At 50.9% G+C, this 15,354-nt stretch overlaps 1 protein-coding gene across 1 annotated transcript; it reads left to right on the top strand.

Moving 5' to 3' along the window:
* Positions 1-452: 452 nt before the first annotated feature.
* Positions 453-15,102, top strand: TGFB1 (transforming growth factor beta 1). Its single transcript, XM_066349017.1, has 7 exons — positions 453-1,705; positions 4,759-4,919; positions 6,118-6,232; positions 7,410-7,487; positions 7,654-7,801; positions 14,145-14,298; positions 14,818-15,102. Exons 1-7 carry the CDS (start codon positions 1,351-1,353, stop codon positions 14,974-14,976), a joined length of 1,170 nt encoding a protein of 389 aa, XP_066205114.1. The 5' UTR covers positions 453-1,350; the 3' UTR covers positions 14,977-15,102.
* The last annotated feature ends 252 nt before the right edge of the window (positions 15,103-15,354 follow it).

Below are 15,354 nucleotides of genomic sequence, written 5' to 3'. Positions count from 1 at the left end.
CCCCACTATGGGTGCCCCCTTATAAACCCTTCTACTTGGGGTCCTCTTCTGTGCCCCTTTCCCCCTCTGCCCCAGTCTCCCACTCTCTTCTGTTTTGAGTCTCCCCACTCTGATCCCCTGTATTGTGTCCCCAACCTCTGATTGAGCCCCCCGGCCAAATCTTCATTCTCTTGGTGACCACCCCCCATTCCCCGCCAGCCATCAAAGCCACACTAATCCGGGTGGCCCACTTTGGTAGCTTTCAGCCGCCAGGAGGCAGCACCCTGTTTGGGCGGGGCCGGGGTGCCCGCCCCTGCCCCCTCCCGCGTGGCTTAAGGGACCCCCCCAAGAGTCCGCCCACGCGAGCTGAGGACAGTGGCCCGTCCCCCCACCCCCCAAGCCCTCCCTCTGGGGGCCGCCCCCGCCCGGCGCGCTTCCTGGGTGGGGCCGGGGCGGCTTCAAAACCCCCCGCCGCTCTAGCTGGTCCTCGCCACCGCCGCCCTTCGCGCCCAGGCCGTCCCACTCCCTCCTCCCACCGCGGATCTACTAGACGGCGAGGCCCCGGCCGGGGGCAGGGGGGGACGCCCCCTCCGGGGCACCCCCCGGCTCGGAGCCTCCTGCGGGGCCGGTCTCGCCCGGGAGCGGAGGAAGGAGCAGCGGAGGCCCCAGAGTCTGAGACAAGCAGCCGCCCCCGCCGCCGCCACTGAGGGGAGGAGGGGGAGGAGGAGCGGGAGGAGGGACGAGCGGGTTGGGAGAAGAGGAAAAAAAGTTTTGAGACTTTTCCGTTGCCGCTAGGAGCCGGAGACGCGGGGACCGCTTGGCGCGGCGCTGCCCGGCGACGAGACAGGACTTGGGGACCCCAGATCACCCCCCTTACTGCCTCGGACGCTTGCTCTTTCCCTGTCCCCCTACACGGCATCCCCCAGGCTCCCCCATTCCGGACCAGCCCTCAGGAAACGCAGACCCGACTCCCGAGAAGGACTTGACCCAAGACCTCGGGCGCAACCCCCTTGCACGCTCCCCACCCCCAGCTTCTCTCCTGAGCACCCACGCATCCAAGGACCCTTCTCATCCGGGATCCGGTTGACAGAATATCTCTCATACCTGCCTCAGCTCCCCTATTCAAGACCATCCACCTCTGGTACCAGATCGCTCCCATCTCGGGTTTTTCCGTGGGATAACAAGAAGCCATCCACCAGAGCCTCCCCGCCGTTCTCCCTGAAGACCTCAACTATCTTCTCCCTCTCCACGCCCCCAGACCCTCCTACCTTTCTTCCGAAGATCCCCCAGCCCCAGTGGGGTGGGGCCTCACTTTTCCCACCCCAGTCCGGCTCGCACTCTCGGCAGTGCCGGAGGGGCGCTGCCTCCCCCATGCCGCCCTCCGGGCTGCGGCTGCTGCCGCTGCTGCTCCCGGTGCTGTGGCTACTAGTGGTAACGCCTGGCCGGCCAGCTGCCGGACTGTCCACCTGCAAGACTGTCGACATGGAGCTGGTGAAGCGGAAGCGCATTGAGGCCATCCGCGGCCAAATCCTGTCCAAGCTGCGGCTCGCCAGTCCCCCGAGCCAGGGGGAGGTGCCGCCCGGCCCGCTGCCTGAGGCCGTGCTGGCTCTTTACAACAGTACCCGCGACCGGGTAGCCGGAGAAAGCGCAGAAGCCGAGCCCGAGCCGGAGGCGGACTACTACGCCAAGGAGGTCACCCGCGTGCTAACGGTGGAAAGCAGCCACAGTGAGCTTGGAGGGGCCGAGGACCCTAGAGGGGAGCCCCCAGGGGGCGCCGGAGTGCTGGGGTAGGGGGAGGAGGAAATTACTGGGGAAGGAAATTGGCTGGAGGAAGAGGACCCCTGGGGGTGCCGGGAACGTGGGAGGTGGGGTTCCAGAGAGGCAGGGGCCGAGCTTCCTACGCTCCAGGTATCTGGTCTTGAAGAGGAAGAGATAGCGAAGCAGACCTCTTCTAGAGGGCGACAGGAACATGCGTGATCGTTGGGGGAGTCCCTTAGAAGGGAGAGAAACAGTTGGGGAGGAGGGGTTGAAAAAGACTTTCTGCTCCAGGGTGCACTAGAGTAAGGCGGTCGTGGGGTGGGGGCCGCAAAGACCCCGCTTTAGGAGAAGTTAAGACGCGAGTTTGGGGCAAGGAGCGGGAGTGGAGGAAAGCCGACCTGGAGCTCAGAGGTTGTGAGGCAGGAAGATTAAGGACAGAAAAGTTAAGAGAAGCTCCCCACTGCCCTCAGTATAAAGTCCGACCTCAACATTCAAGGCCTTTTGGAGGTGCCAGGAAAATGGAGAGTGGACCCGCTTGGAGAGAGCAGGAGGAACATGCAGGATTGGGGGAGTGCAGAGAGGGGCTGTGAGGAGGTGAGAAATTCGGGGAAGAAAGGGGCGCGAGGTCGTAGGAAGAGGGAAGCTAGCAGGAGAGAAGCTGAGACCCCAGGGGGTGCTGGGAATGCGTGGTGAGATGCCGGAATATTTCGCAAATGGACGTGCGAGGAGGAAGCCAGCCGAGGAAGCGAACCCCGAGGAAACCTAGAACACTGGGTCGTGGGAAGGGGTGTTACAGTGAGGGGAGACAAGCGTGGGAAAGGTGGACCTCATCGGGGGTGGAGCAGAGAGAAACAGTGCCCTGTTGGGAGCAGCGAGCCCCTAAACGGCGGGCTGGAAGGGAGTGGGCTGAACGGGGAGTCTAGTCGCAGGGAGAGAGGTGGGTTGGGTGCGACTCTACAAGATAGGGATGAGGAAGCCCCACGTGGGTGCCACGCGCGGGGGGAGGAGCTGCCCGTCCGCAAGTGGGGGAGGAGGACCCCACAGAACTAAAGGCTGAGGATCTGGACCCCAGAGTGCCAGTTCCTCTCCGTGAGGCTGGGGAAACCCCGGCGTCAGGCTCCTTGTCCGCCCTCTCCCTTCCCTTTCCTTCCCGTGCCCCGGGGGTGGGGATCTTGCGCAGAGCCTGGGGCGAGACGAGGCAGGTCAGGTCCCCGCCCTCGCGGCCGCGGTGCCTCAGCCCTCTTCACCCCAGTTCTGGGCGGGGCTACCGTGGGCCCGCCCGATCGGCGCTCACTCGGGGACCCAGGCGTCCCAAGTGACCCTGTGGCTTGGGGAGGTCCTCCTTCTTTCATTTTCCTTCTTGGGTGGTGGACTTGTGGGTCCCCACCCCATTCTTTTGCCCAGTTATATACATATATAACACCTATATATAACGCATATATGTAAAACGCCCATCTCCACCCACATCTCCCATCTCACCTTTTCTGTCATCGCTTCACCTTTGTTGTAGAGACTTAACACTGATACCTTCAGTACCCTCCACCTAGCCCCCAAATCCTGTATCTCTCTCCCTGTGTGTTTCTCCCATCTTTGTCTTTCCATCTCTCCCGCATCCCCATTAGTCTCCATCTATTCCCTCTTTCTTTCTCCTCCCCACTTCCCCCCTACCTCTCCCCGTCTCTGCCATCTCACCCCTCACCCTGCGCCAGTTCCTGCCCCTCCTCTCTTTCTCCCTATCAGCTCCCCTCCAAGGACTCTACCCTTCCTCTGGGGGTTGCTGAGTAACCCCTGGGCCAAGATAGTTCTTAGTTGCAGGGGAGGGGAGACTGGCCTGGCTGGAGTGCAGAGGAGTAGAGAAAAGGGGGCCCACAGAAGGGGTTGCCTCTGACAGTTCTATCAGATCCTGCCTCTGTTTTCACCCCCTACCATACACACACACACACTGCAGAGGTCTAAAGCAGGTGACCCAGTAGATCTAGGAATTCATGGCCTGTCCCCACAACCCCAACCCAAACCTTTTCCTAGACTAGAAAACATTTCCTAACTTTCTTCTCCCCTCCGCCACAAGCTATTTCTACCTGGAATGAACTTGGCCTTTTCTAACTAGCTGAGGAAGGAAGCAATTGATGGTGATGATGATTATGATAATAATAGTAATAATAGTAATAATATCACATTAGCTGGGAAGTGACATAGTCTAGGGGTTGTCTCTGGAACCTGACTGCCTGAGTTTGAATCCCATTCTTCAGCTTCCTAGCTATGTGATGTTGCGGCAAATTACTTGATCTTTTTGTGCCTCAATTTCACCATCTATAAAACAGATATATGTAATAATAGTATCTTCCTGATAAAGGTGTTGTGAAGTTTAAATGCAAAGTGCTTTGAAAAGCATCTGGGAAATAGTTAATAGTAACACACACATTAGAGTGACCACCGTGTGCATGTACCACTTTGTGGTACATTCTTTATCTACATCGTCTCACTTATTTCCCTCTCATCCTGCAATCCATCCTTGTTTTACAGGTAAGATTCTGGCACAGAGGAATTCCCATAGTTACATGGCTCTGCAGTTAGGAGAACCTGGGTCGGAAGACAGGAAGCTTGGTGTCATTGCCACTTTCCAAAGAATTGTAGGAAAATGAGGGTTGGAGAAGGGGATGTGACTTGCCAAGGTCACAGAGTTGGAAGGCAGCAGAGGCATGGTCTGCTTCAAATGCCCTTGACCATACATTGCCATGTAGCTTACAGTAGAGGCTCCAAGCACTGGGAAGGTCTTAGCAAGCAAAGTAGATGCCTTTGGTGCCAGCTTGTACTGAGTGGGCACTTTACAGATAATGGGAGAGATGTATTTTACAAATGAGGAAACAAACCCAGAGAGGGCAAGCCACTCACCCAAGGCCAGGGTCGGTCTCCAACCTAGGTCTGTCAACTCTGGAGCCCACCCTCTTATACTTGGGGTGCATCAGCTCCCCTACCCCTGCCACATGCCTGACATCACCCTTCTCCGCTCCTTCTGCCTAGAAATCTATGAGACATTCAAGCATAATTCACACAGCATATATATGTTCTTCAACACATCGGAGCTCCGGGAAGCAGTGCCCGAACCCGAGTTGCTCTCCCGGGCAGAGCTGCGCCTGCAGAGGAACAAGTTGCTAGTGAAGCAGCACGTGGAGCTGTACCAGGTGGGGGCACAGGCCAGGTGGTGCACTGGGCCACAGGTGGCTGCAAGGTCCACACAGATGGACCCTGAAGGATGGAGGAGCATAGATCATGGAACCATAGTGTTCTTTGAAACCTTCCGACTCCTAGCAACCTAGAATGTTAAGTACTTAGGAGGCTGGAATCTTAGCAATTGGATTCTAGAATGTAGGATGCCTTGAAAGTTGAAATCTCTAGGAAAGTTGGGTGTTCTAGACCTGCCTTGTCCCATATGGAAGCCACTAGTCACATATGGCCATTTAAGTTGAGTACAATCAAACAAAAGCAAAAATTCAATTCCTCAGTCTCACTGGTTATATTTCAAGTGGCCGTAGTCATGTGGTTAGCAACTCTTTTGGACACCGCAGATAAAGAACATTTCCATCATCATAGAGAGGTCTCTTGGATAGCTATGTTCTAGAAAACTTGGAGTCTTCAGGAAGATTAGGGCCTCTGGAAAGGCTGGGCTCTCTAGAAGGTCAAGTGACTACAAATTCCTGTTACGTGGAACTTTAGACTCAGTGGTAGATGGTAGACTCTTACAAGGGAATTTTGTCTGACATTAACTTCTCGGTGTCTAAAGAACCCAGCTTTATGCTGCTAGCCCCTGACGTTTTCTGCCCAGTTCCAGGAGATCAACCCACACAAGGTTAGGTGTCTTCAGCTTCTAGGTTTGTGGCATGTCAGACTCCTGGACTTTTACAACATTAGTCTCTTAGAACTTCTTAGGCTATTGACTGTGTAATTCTTGGGATGCTGTCAAACCCTGGCATTATAGAATGACTTCTAACATAAGCTCCTAGAAAGTTAAAGACTCAGAACTTAGGGTGTCCAATTTGCAGAACTATATGCTGAGTGAAGCCAAGGATGTGTGCAGGAAAGTCTGAGCACTGTGGGCTCTCAAAGGGGCCTGGCGTTCCACCAGCAGGGAAAGTGAGGCCTAGAGAGAGAAAGGAATTTCCATGGCCCCAAAGGGGCCTTGTGACTTTCTGGCCTGGAGCTCTCTGTGATGCAGGTGGTTTCCTGCAGAGACTCACAGCATGGATGTCTGGGAGGGTACTGTCCGAGGGACTGTCTGAAGGCCCATTTAAGGAAGCAGATGGGGTGGAGGTACAGGCAGTGGATGTGAGGACACATGGCATCATCTACCCACCACCTCTCCTTCTATTCATCATCCCCCAGAAATCCAACGATTCCTGGCTCTACCTCAGCAACCAGGTGCTGGCCCCCGGAAACACGCCTGAGTGGCTGTCCTTTGAGGTCACTGGAGTTGTGCGGCAGTGGCTGAGCCACAGAGGTAAGGACCCCTTGTCTGCCTCACCCTGTTTTACAACAGGGCTGCCCTCACTGTTTGTCCTGGGGCTACTCTGCCTAGCACCCCCACCCTATTTTGGTGCCAAGGAGCTGAGACCTACACTCTTCCCAGACACTCAAACCTGAGCAATTAATGGATTGATCCATTTCCTGAGCATCTTCCCTGTGCTGGGTGATTCTGGGGACACAGCAGTGACAAAACCAGCCCTATCCTTGCCCTTATAGAGCTCATGGTTCATTGCTGGGTGGGGAGAGGGGGTGAAAGACCTATGAACCAGGTAGTAATGACTCACAGTGGGCATGCCTAGAATGGGGGGGCTCAGAGAAAGCCTGGGATTAAAGAGGGCTTCCTGGAGGAATGGACATCAGAGCTGATGTCTGAGGGATGAGCAGCACCAGCCCAGGAAAGGAGGAGCAAGACTGTTGGAGCACAGGGACAAGCTGTGCAAAGGCCCTGATTCCGGGCAGAGCCTGACACCTCCGATCTGTTTGGAAGAAGATGGTGTCTGTCCTGTCCCAGCTGAGTCCAAAGCACTCACATCTCCCTTTTGAATCACCCTCTTATTCATGCCTTTATTTAATAAATGGTGGTAGGTCTCTGCTCTGTGTCTGGCCCGGTACTGGTGGTACAGGTAACCAAAAAGGCTTCTAGGTCCTGTCTTCATGGGGCCCACTGTTACTTCTAGACACCTAGGAAGTCTTGCCAAAGTCCTAGCAGGCAATGATGGCCAGGATTATCAGGGCTTGGATGGTGGAGCCCAGAGCAGACACCAAAACCTGGAGGAGGGGGTCGAGGAGGGCTTCCCCAGGGTAAGGGTGACTGTTGAGTCTCATGGGATCAGTGGTGGTTTGGCCAGATGAAAAGATGAGGGTTAGGGAGCCAGTGGACACTGGAACGAAGGTCTGGGGTTGTTAGACAAAGGCCTGTCTGGGTTACTTCTGAGTCCAGAGTACTCAATACAGGGTCCAGGTGACATTTGAGCTGAGACCTGAAGATGGAAGAGGAGGCAGCCAGGCGAAGACTGGAACGAGGGGGTGCAGTGAGAGAGCAGGCGGGGCGGGGGCAGGAGGGAGCCCCTCAGAGTTTGCTTCCGCCTTTCTTCTCCAGGAGCTGAGTGAGCTGCACCCTCACACTGACTCCCTTCTCCTTGCTTCCACAGATGAAATCAAGGGCTTTCGCCTCAGTGCCCACTGCTCCTGTGACAGCAAAGATAACATACTTCATGTGGAAATCAACGGTGAGGCCCACCTCTCTGTCCCAGCACCATGTGCAGTGTGTGTGTGTATGTGTGCATGCGTTTGTTTGCATGTCTGTCCTCTTCCCTTTGCCCATCCCCCACCACCATCTGAAAGTGTGTGTATGTCTCCCCATTCCCCTACCCTCCGAATCTCAAACTAAAACAGGAATAACTGATTCCCGTCGGGGTGACTTGGCCACAATTCACGGCATGAACCGGCCCTTCCTGCTTCTCATGGCCACCCCACTGGAGAGAGCCCAGCACCTGCACAGCTCCCGGCACCGCCGAGCCCTGGACACCAACTACTGCTTCAGGTGAAGACTGAGGCCTTCCAGCGTGGGGGGCCTGGCCATGTTCCAGTGTCCACCTGCTCCCTAACCCTGGGCGGGCACCAGGCTGGTACTATGCTTAGGCTGGCGTCTCCTTCGGCCTGGAAAGCTCGGAATGCGATTTGAGTCCTAGAATGCAGGGGTGTGCAACCTCAGAGTCCTAGAATGTTGAGATCATGTTTTCTTGCTGGTGTGTGGGACTCAGAGGCTATAAGTATGTTGAACATTGAAAATGTGGAAATTTAATATTGGAAGGTCTCCATGTTTAATTTTGACATTATTGGCAGGTTGGGGTCCTAGAATGTTGGGATTCTAGGATGGTAGAATTTAGTGTTAATCACTGAAATCTGACAATGTTGGATTTAAGGAGTGTTGGGATCCTAGAATTTGGGAATTCGGAATTTAAAGGTCACCCTTGTTGGATTCCTGTAGCATTGACAGATTGGAGTCCTCGAATCTTGAGCTCAGAATGGTAGAATCTTGTTTTAAACATTAGCATTCACAAATGGAGTTGGAGAAAGCCAGAATATTGGTATCTTAGTGTATTAGGGCTCAGTGTTGGAATGTTACATTCTTGGAAGACTGGGATTTTAGAAGGTGGCAGATTGGACCTCTTGAGTGATTGGCTCAGAACTGTGGAATGTTGGAAAGCTGTATTGAAATATTGGAATTTAAGAATGTCAAGATCCTTCAGAGTTGGAATGTGGGACCCCTAGAAAGTTGGAAATGCTGTTGGAGTTTTAGAGTAGTCTTGACATGCTGGGGTGTATTGCAGTCTAAGAAAGTTGAAAAGTTGGCCTGACCAGGCGGTGGCGCAGTGGATAGAGCGTCGGACTGGGATGCGGAAGACCCAGGTTCGAGACCCGAGGTCTCCAGCTTGAGTGCGGACTCATCTGGTTTGAGCAAAAGCTCACCAGCTTGAGCCCAAGGTCGCTGGCTCGAGCAAGGGGTTACTCGGTCTGCTGAAGGGCCGCGGTCGGGGCATGTATGAGAGGGCAATCAATGAACAATTAAGGTGTTGCAATGTGCAATGAAAAACTAATGATTGATGCTTCTCATCTCTCCGTTCCTGTCTGTCTGTCCCTGTCTATCCCTCTCTCTGACTCTCTAGAAAAAGAAAAAAAAAAAAAAAGCTGAAAAGTTGGATTTCTAGACTGAGGAAATTAAGAGTTAGAATGTTGCAAATTTAGAATGATAATCTGACCCTGTCCCTCCCCTGCTTAATATTTTACTAGGTATCTAATTTTTTTTATTCATTTTTTTTTAGAGAGGAGAGAGAGAGAGAGAGACAGAGAGGGAGAGAGAGGAGAGACAGACCGAGAGAGAGACGGGGGAGGAGCTGGAGGCATCAACTCCCATATATATGTGCCTTGACCAGGGTTTTGAACTGGCGACCTCAGCATTTCCAGGTCGACGCTTTATCCACTGCGCCACCTCAGGTCAGGCTCCCCTGCTTAATATTTTGGTGGTGCCTCTGGGCTTTGTCATATGCTAGTCCTCAGATGGAAAGTCAACTCTTCTCCCAAGCTCCTTCCAGATGCTACCCTCAGCCCAACAACTCTGTGAATGAATGAACAGTTTGACGTCCTGAGTGGCAACAGCTAATAACATTACAGAGGCAACCAGCCATGTGAGCTTCTGTTGAGAGGGGCACAATATCACCAAGGAAGTCTTGCAGAAAAACCAAATTGAATCTAAAGCTGATCAAGGTGGTAGATCCAACTAACAATTTTCTAGAAATATAGGGATAGTGGAGCATGTTAAACACCACCACAGGCATTCAGTCAGCAACATCTAGACTGGGAAACCTGACTCAGTTTCTTCAACAAATACAGTACAAAGAGGAGAAATAGAGAGATAGTTCTACAGATTTTAAAGAGAATCTTTTTAGTGCCTGACCTGTGGTGGCGCAGTGGATAAAGCGTCGACCTGAAAATGCTGAGGTCACCGGTTCGAAACCCTGGGCTTGCCTGGTCAAGGCACATATGGGAGTTGATGCTTCCAGCCCCCCCCCCCCCGTCTCTCTCTCCTCTCTCTGTCTCTCTCTCTCCCTCTCTCTCCTCTCTAAAAAAATGAATAAAAAAAAAAAAAAAAAAAGAATCTTTTTAAAAAAATTTATTGATTGATTTTAGAGAGAGAGAGAGAAGAGAGAGAGAGAAACATCAATGTGTTTCTGTATGTGCACTGACTGGGGATCAAACTGGCAACCTCTGCGTATCCAGACGATGCTCTAACCAATGGAGCTATCTGGCCAGAGACAAAGACAGGCTTAAGAGATGTATCAACCAACTACAATGTGTAGACCTTTTTTGGATCTTTATTTGTACAGATTCAAAAAGAGAAGATGTTTATGGGACAGTTGGAAAAGTGTGAACTCTAGATATTTGATTTATGTCAAGGAATTATTGTTACTTTTTCTTATGTGGTATTATGGTTATATTTTAAAATAGTCCTGAATTTCTTGAAGATACATACGGAAATATTTATGGGTGAAATGATATGGGGGAGAGGAATTGGGTAGGGTTACAGATACAGTGAGGTTGGCCATGAAGCAGGTGATGGAGACAAGGGTTCAATATAATGTTCTCTGTTTTTGTGTATGTTTGAGGTTCAAACACCATCTTGTTCTTAGCTCAAATACCATCTCCACTGGAAAGCTTCCTAACCCCATCCCCAGCATCCAAGGTAGATACGAGGTCTCTCAGCCTGCCCTGGGGTCCCAAGTGGGTTTGTTTGTTTTTTTACTCTTTAGGCCCAGAATGCCAGCAGGCCCCCAAGTGAAAGTGCCTCAGGGTCACTTGGAGAGCTTGTTAAATCTGGCCTGCTACCTCCCCATCCCCCAGTTTCTGGTTCAGGAGGTCTGGGGCCTGAGAATTTGCATTCCCCAAAAGGTCCTAGGTGACACTGCTTCTGCTCTTGGGACCCCACAGGGAGAATGGCTGAGTTGGATAATAGAATCACAGACTACTCAAATCTTAGGACCTCAGAACCCCAGTCAGAGTTGGGTCAGATGTGGAAGACTATTCTGGACAGAACCTCTTCCACTTTTATGAGCCCATGACCCCCTTTAGAAGCCAAAAGCCAGGACCCTTTTCCCTCAGAAGTATGCACACCCATAAAAATATGTCCATATGGTGTGAGGGGCTCAGGACCCTCCCTGAGGCCATACATAGACTTCCTGATACCCACTTGGCCCTTGGGTAAGTACAGAGGTGAATTAAGGTCGGTTGAGACCCCAGGCACAAAAGAAAATATTGGGCCCCTTAAAAAAAAAGAGAGAGACAGGAAAAATAAATAAACATATTAACCATGTTTTTAAATACATAAAGAATATTATGTACTGTTAATGTTAAAATTGCACATATGAAACCAAACTTGGTGTCATTAGAGAAAAGTGTAAAGTTGGGGCTTTGCGGGCCCTTCAGAAGTCGGGGCCCAGGGCACATGCCCGGAGTGCCTGCCGTTAAATCTGCCTCTAGATGAGCAACACCTCATTTGATCCAATATCCCCTGCGTCTTTGAAACTGAGCCCTAACCAGACTGGAAGGACCCGCAGAGCTCAGGGATCTCAGCTTCCTGACTCCCTTCTCGAGGCTCTGTGGCTCTCAGAAAGGTGTTGCCCTGGAAGATCCTGTGTCACGTATGCCTCTCTCCCCTCTGCTTTAGCTGATTCGGTTACGCTGGGCAGATGAAGGCACACGCTGTGGGGTGTGATAAGAGTTGGCTCTGAACCTGGCCTCAAGCTCCACGCCTTATACACTATATGGAAGCAGGCAACATCCTTCTCCTATGAGGCTGTTTTTTATCCTTCAAATGGGAATAATAATAAGGCTCACCTAGCAGGTTTTTCTTCTTTTTTTTTTAAAGATTTTATTTGCCTGACCTGTGGTGGTACAGTGGGCAAAAGCACTGATCAAGGCACATATGAGAAGCAACTACTACAAGTTGATGCTTCCCAGTCCGCCCCCCACTTTCTCTCTATCCTCTCTCTAAAATCAATAAATAAAATCTTAAAAAAAAAGATTTTATTGATTTTACAGGGAGTGGAAGTGGGGAGTGAGAAGTTGCTTCAACTCGAAGTTGCTTCAGTTTAGCTGTTCATTGCTTGCTGGTTGTTGCTTGTTTTATGTGCCTTGACTAGGCAAGCCCAGGGTTTCGAACCAGCAACTTCAACTTTTCAGGTTGACGCTCTATCCACCACAGGCCAGGCTGGCAGGGTTTGGAAATTACTTGATAAATTCTCTGTTGATTACTATTTGAATAGGTAAGTTCATGCCCATGGACTGGACCTAAAAAGGATCTCAGAGACTCCCAGCTCTGACCCCCCATCCTCTCTCTGAAGAGGCAGCCACTTTGATTACATTTGTATCTCTTTCCAGAGAGTATCTGCCTGAGTCACTTATATGAATGCATATGTATGTACACACATACACACACACACACACGCAAATAAAAATATATATACTGTCCAAATAATAGAGTCTTATTTGGGGGGAGTGAAGGGGCTGTGTTTTCTTTTATTTTCTGATTCTAAAAGAAACATATCCGCTGTTGAGAATTTGGAAAGGACAGAAGAATATCACCCATCATACTAAATACAAATGTCATAGAAATATAAATACAAAAGGTATTACCCATCGAACCATATATAAAAAGTCACCATCAACATTTCAATATATTTCCTTACTGTTGCTTTATGCAAAACAGAATTTGGACTGTACTATACCTGTAACTTTGCATAGTGTGTTTTTCACAAGTTACAAATATAAACTGTAAAGTATTCTTGGCTGCCCACGAGTCAGGCTTTTCAGCCAAGCTCCTGTGACCTGCACATTAATGTCCAGGTCCTTTCAGACAAGCAAAAGCCTGGGCCCCCAGCTTGGGAGGACTGGCCTTTGGATCAAACATGAGACAGAGATCAGGAGTTCAGAATGGTAGCATCCTATACACCATTATTCTCTAATGTGCTTTTTAAAAACCTAACATATTGAGCAATTAATTTATACATCCAGTATTTGCAGAGTGCCTACTGTGTGCCAGGCACTGTTGTAAGCACTAGGGATATGTCACGGGACAAAACAGAAAGTCCTGTGCTCAGAGGAAAGGAGATAATGAACAGATGAACAAATCAATCTCTAATAAACAAAAAGGCAGGTGACAGAAAGTTCTAAGAAGGAAACGAAATCAGAGGAAAGGAGACTATTTTTTCCTATTCTGGTTAATTTTTATTATGAAAAATTTCAAACGCATGTAAGAGCAACCAGGAAAGTAGGATGAACTCTCATCCAGCTTCCACAGGTTTTAGGGTTTTGTCCCACTTCAAATACAGACATTTTCATATTTTCTTGCATATCTGCAGGGCTGTTGTTACACTGAATGGAATTGTCATTTGGATTGGTATTTTGGATAAGATGGTCCAGAAAGGACTCTCTGAAGAGATGACATTCATTTGTTTAACTATTTATAGAATACCTAGATTGGTATTTTGGATAAGATGGTCCAGGAAGGATTCTCTGACGATACGACATTCACTTGTTTAACTATTTATAGCACGCCTACTGCATGCCAGGCAGTGTTCTAGGAGTGAGGCTCCCTAAGTGAAGGATACTTGAGCATACACTTAAAGGAACTGAAGAACAAGTCAGAGCAGGTATCTGTGGGAATAGCAAGCCAGGCAGAGGGAACAGCAAGTACAAAGGCCCTGGGGTAGGACAGTTTGAGGAAGAGTGAGGACACTAGTGTGGCTGGAGTAGAGTGAGAATGGAGAGGGAATTGAGATTAGCCAGATCCAGTTGTGCCTTGTGGTTCATGGTGAGGAGCCACGTTAGGAGCAGAGAAGCAATTGGGCAGTCTTTAGCATGTGGCTCCAGAGGGCAGGGATTTCTGTTACATTTGTAGTAAGTCCCGGGTAGACCCCAGCCCAGCACACAATAGTTCAATAAACATTTGTTGCACACATAGAGCATATCAGTACACATGGAACTGCACTGTTTTTTATGTTCCAGTGTATGGATGTGCCATGATTTATTTAGCTATCCCCTGTGGATGGTTACTTGGCTTCTTAGAGACTTGTTTTGAACACTGCATAAGATACTGTTTATTATGATACTCTTAGCTCAGTGCTTGACTAGAGGAAGTGCTTTATCAGCGTTGGCGATTATCAGTACTATGACTATGACTGTTGTTGCTGTTGTTATCACAGGGGTTGCAAGGGAAACCAAACCAGGCAGGGGGAGACACACGCACACATCCCGGGGAGGAGGGGCGTGGGCAGCCCTTTGAGGCCCCTCCACCCTCATGATCTGGGTTCCTCACCCCCTGCCCACAGCTCCACGGAGAAAAACTGCTGCGTGCGGCAGCTCTACATCGACTTCCGTAAGGACCTGGGATGGAAATGGATCCACGAGCCCAAGGGCTACCATGCCAACTTCTGCCTGGGGCCCTGCCCTTACATTTGGAGCCTGGACACGCAATACAGCAAGGTAAGTCTGGCCCACTGGCTGGAGGTAGCAGAGACCGAGAGAGGGGAAGGAGAGAGATACAGTCGGAGTGTGAGGAGAGGAGGAGATATAGAGAGACAGAGAGACGGCAGGAGGGAGTGATAAAGAGATGAGAGCGAAGCTAGAGACCTGGTCTGCGCAGTTAGACACGCAAGGCTGGGGGGGAGGGGTCGAGGGTATAGAGATACGGGGAGACCCGCGGAGATGGAGTAGCTTGGAGCGGGGAGAGGCGAGGAGATGGAAGGAAAAGAGAAACTAAGAAACTAGAGACAGAATGGGAGAGAAAAAAGCAGGATGGCACAGACCAATACAGAGACTGAGTTAGGAATATGGGAGGAGAAAGAAAGACTGAGATAGAAGCCAGAGTAGAAAATGGGGACAGGCAGAGATTGAGAACTAACCGGGTGAGATGAGACTGAGATGAGACGTAGAAAGGGAGCAGCTGACAGAGTGCGGGCACTCTCCCGCGACCCCAGCCCTGACCCGTCCCCCTGCTCTCAGGTCCTGGCTCTGTACAACCAGCACAACCCGGGCGCTTCGGCAGCGCCATGCTGCGTGCCGCAGGCGCTGGAGCCGCTGCCCATCGTGTACTACGTGGGCCGCAAACCCAAAGTGGAGCAGCTGTCCAACATGATCGTGCGCTCCTGCAAGTGCAGCTGAGGCCCCGCCCCGCCCTGACAGGCCCCGCCCCCGGCAGGCCCGGGCTCAGTCCCCCGCCCGCCTCGCCGGGCTGTATTTAAGGACACCCCAAGCCCACCAGGGGGCCCATTAAATGTGGAGAGAGGACTGGGATCTCTGTGTCCTTGAGCGCCTGATGGGTTCTCACTACCAATGTTCCTGGACTCCTGCTCCATCTGCCTCCTCCTGTCTCTACCATTCATTTGCCCCTCAGACACTTACCAAGCACTTATGTTCCAAGTACTCGTGGTAAACACTAGATTTATTTATTGAGCACCTTGGGCCTTGTTCTAAGTGCCTATGTTAATTAACTCATTTAAGCGCCTTAACAAAGCTCTGAGATACTGGGGACTCTAATAA

The sequence above is a fragment of the Saccopteryx leptura genome, chromosome 9 (genome assembly GCF_036850995.1).
Source record: "Saccopteryx leptura isolate mSacLep1 chromosome 9, mSacLep1_pri_phased_curated, whole genome shotgun sequence".
NCBI lineage: Eukaryota > Metazoa > Chordata > Mammalia > Chiroptera > Emballonuridae > Saccopteryx > Saccopteryx leptura.
The sequence above is the reverse complement of the archived record's forward strand: the minus strand, read 5'-3'. Positions and strand labels throughout refer to the sequence as shown.

Bases quoted from the DNA above. Each gene is read 5' to 3' on its own strand.
- TGFB1 (XM_066349017.1), top strand. From the start codon at position 1,351: ATGCCGCCCTCCGGGCTGCGGCTGCTGCCGCTGCTGCTCCCGGTGCTG. The intron at 1,706-4,758 runs GTGAGCTTGGAG...CCTTCTGCCTAG, and splicing joins AACGGTGGAAAGCAGCCACA to AAATCTATGAGACATTCAAG. The intron at 7,488-7,653 runs GTGAGGCCCACC...AAACTAAAACAG, and splicing joins ACTTCATGTGGAAATCAACG to GAATAACTGATTCCCGTCGG.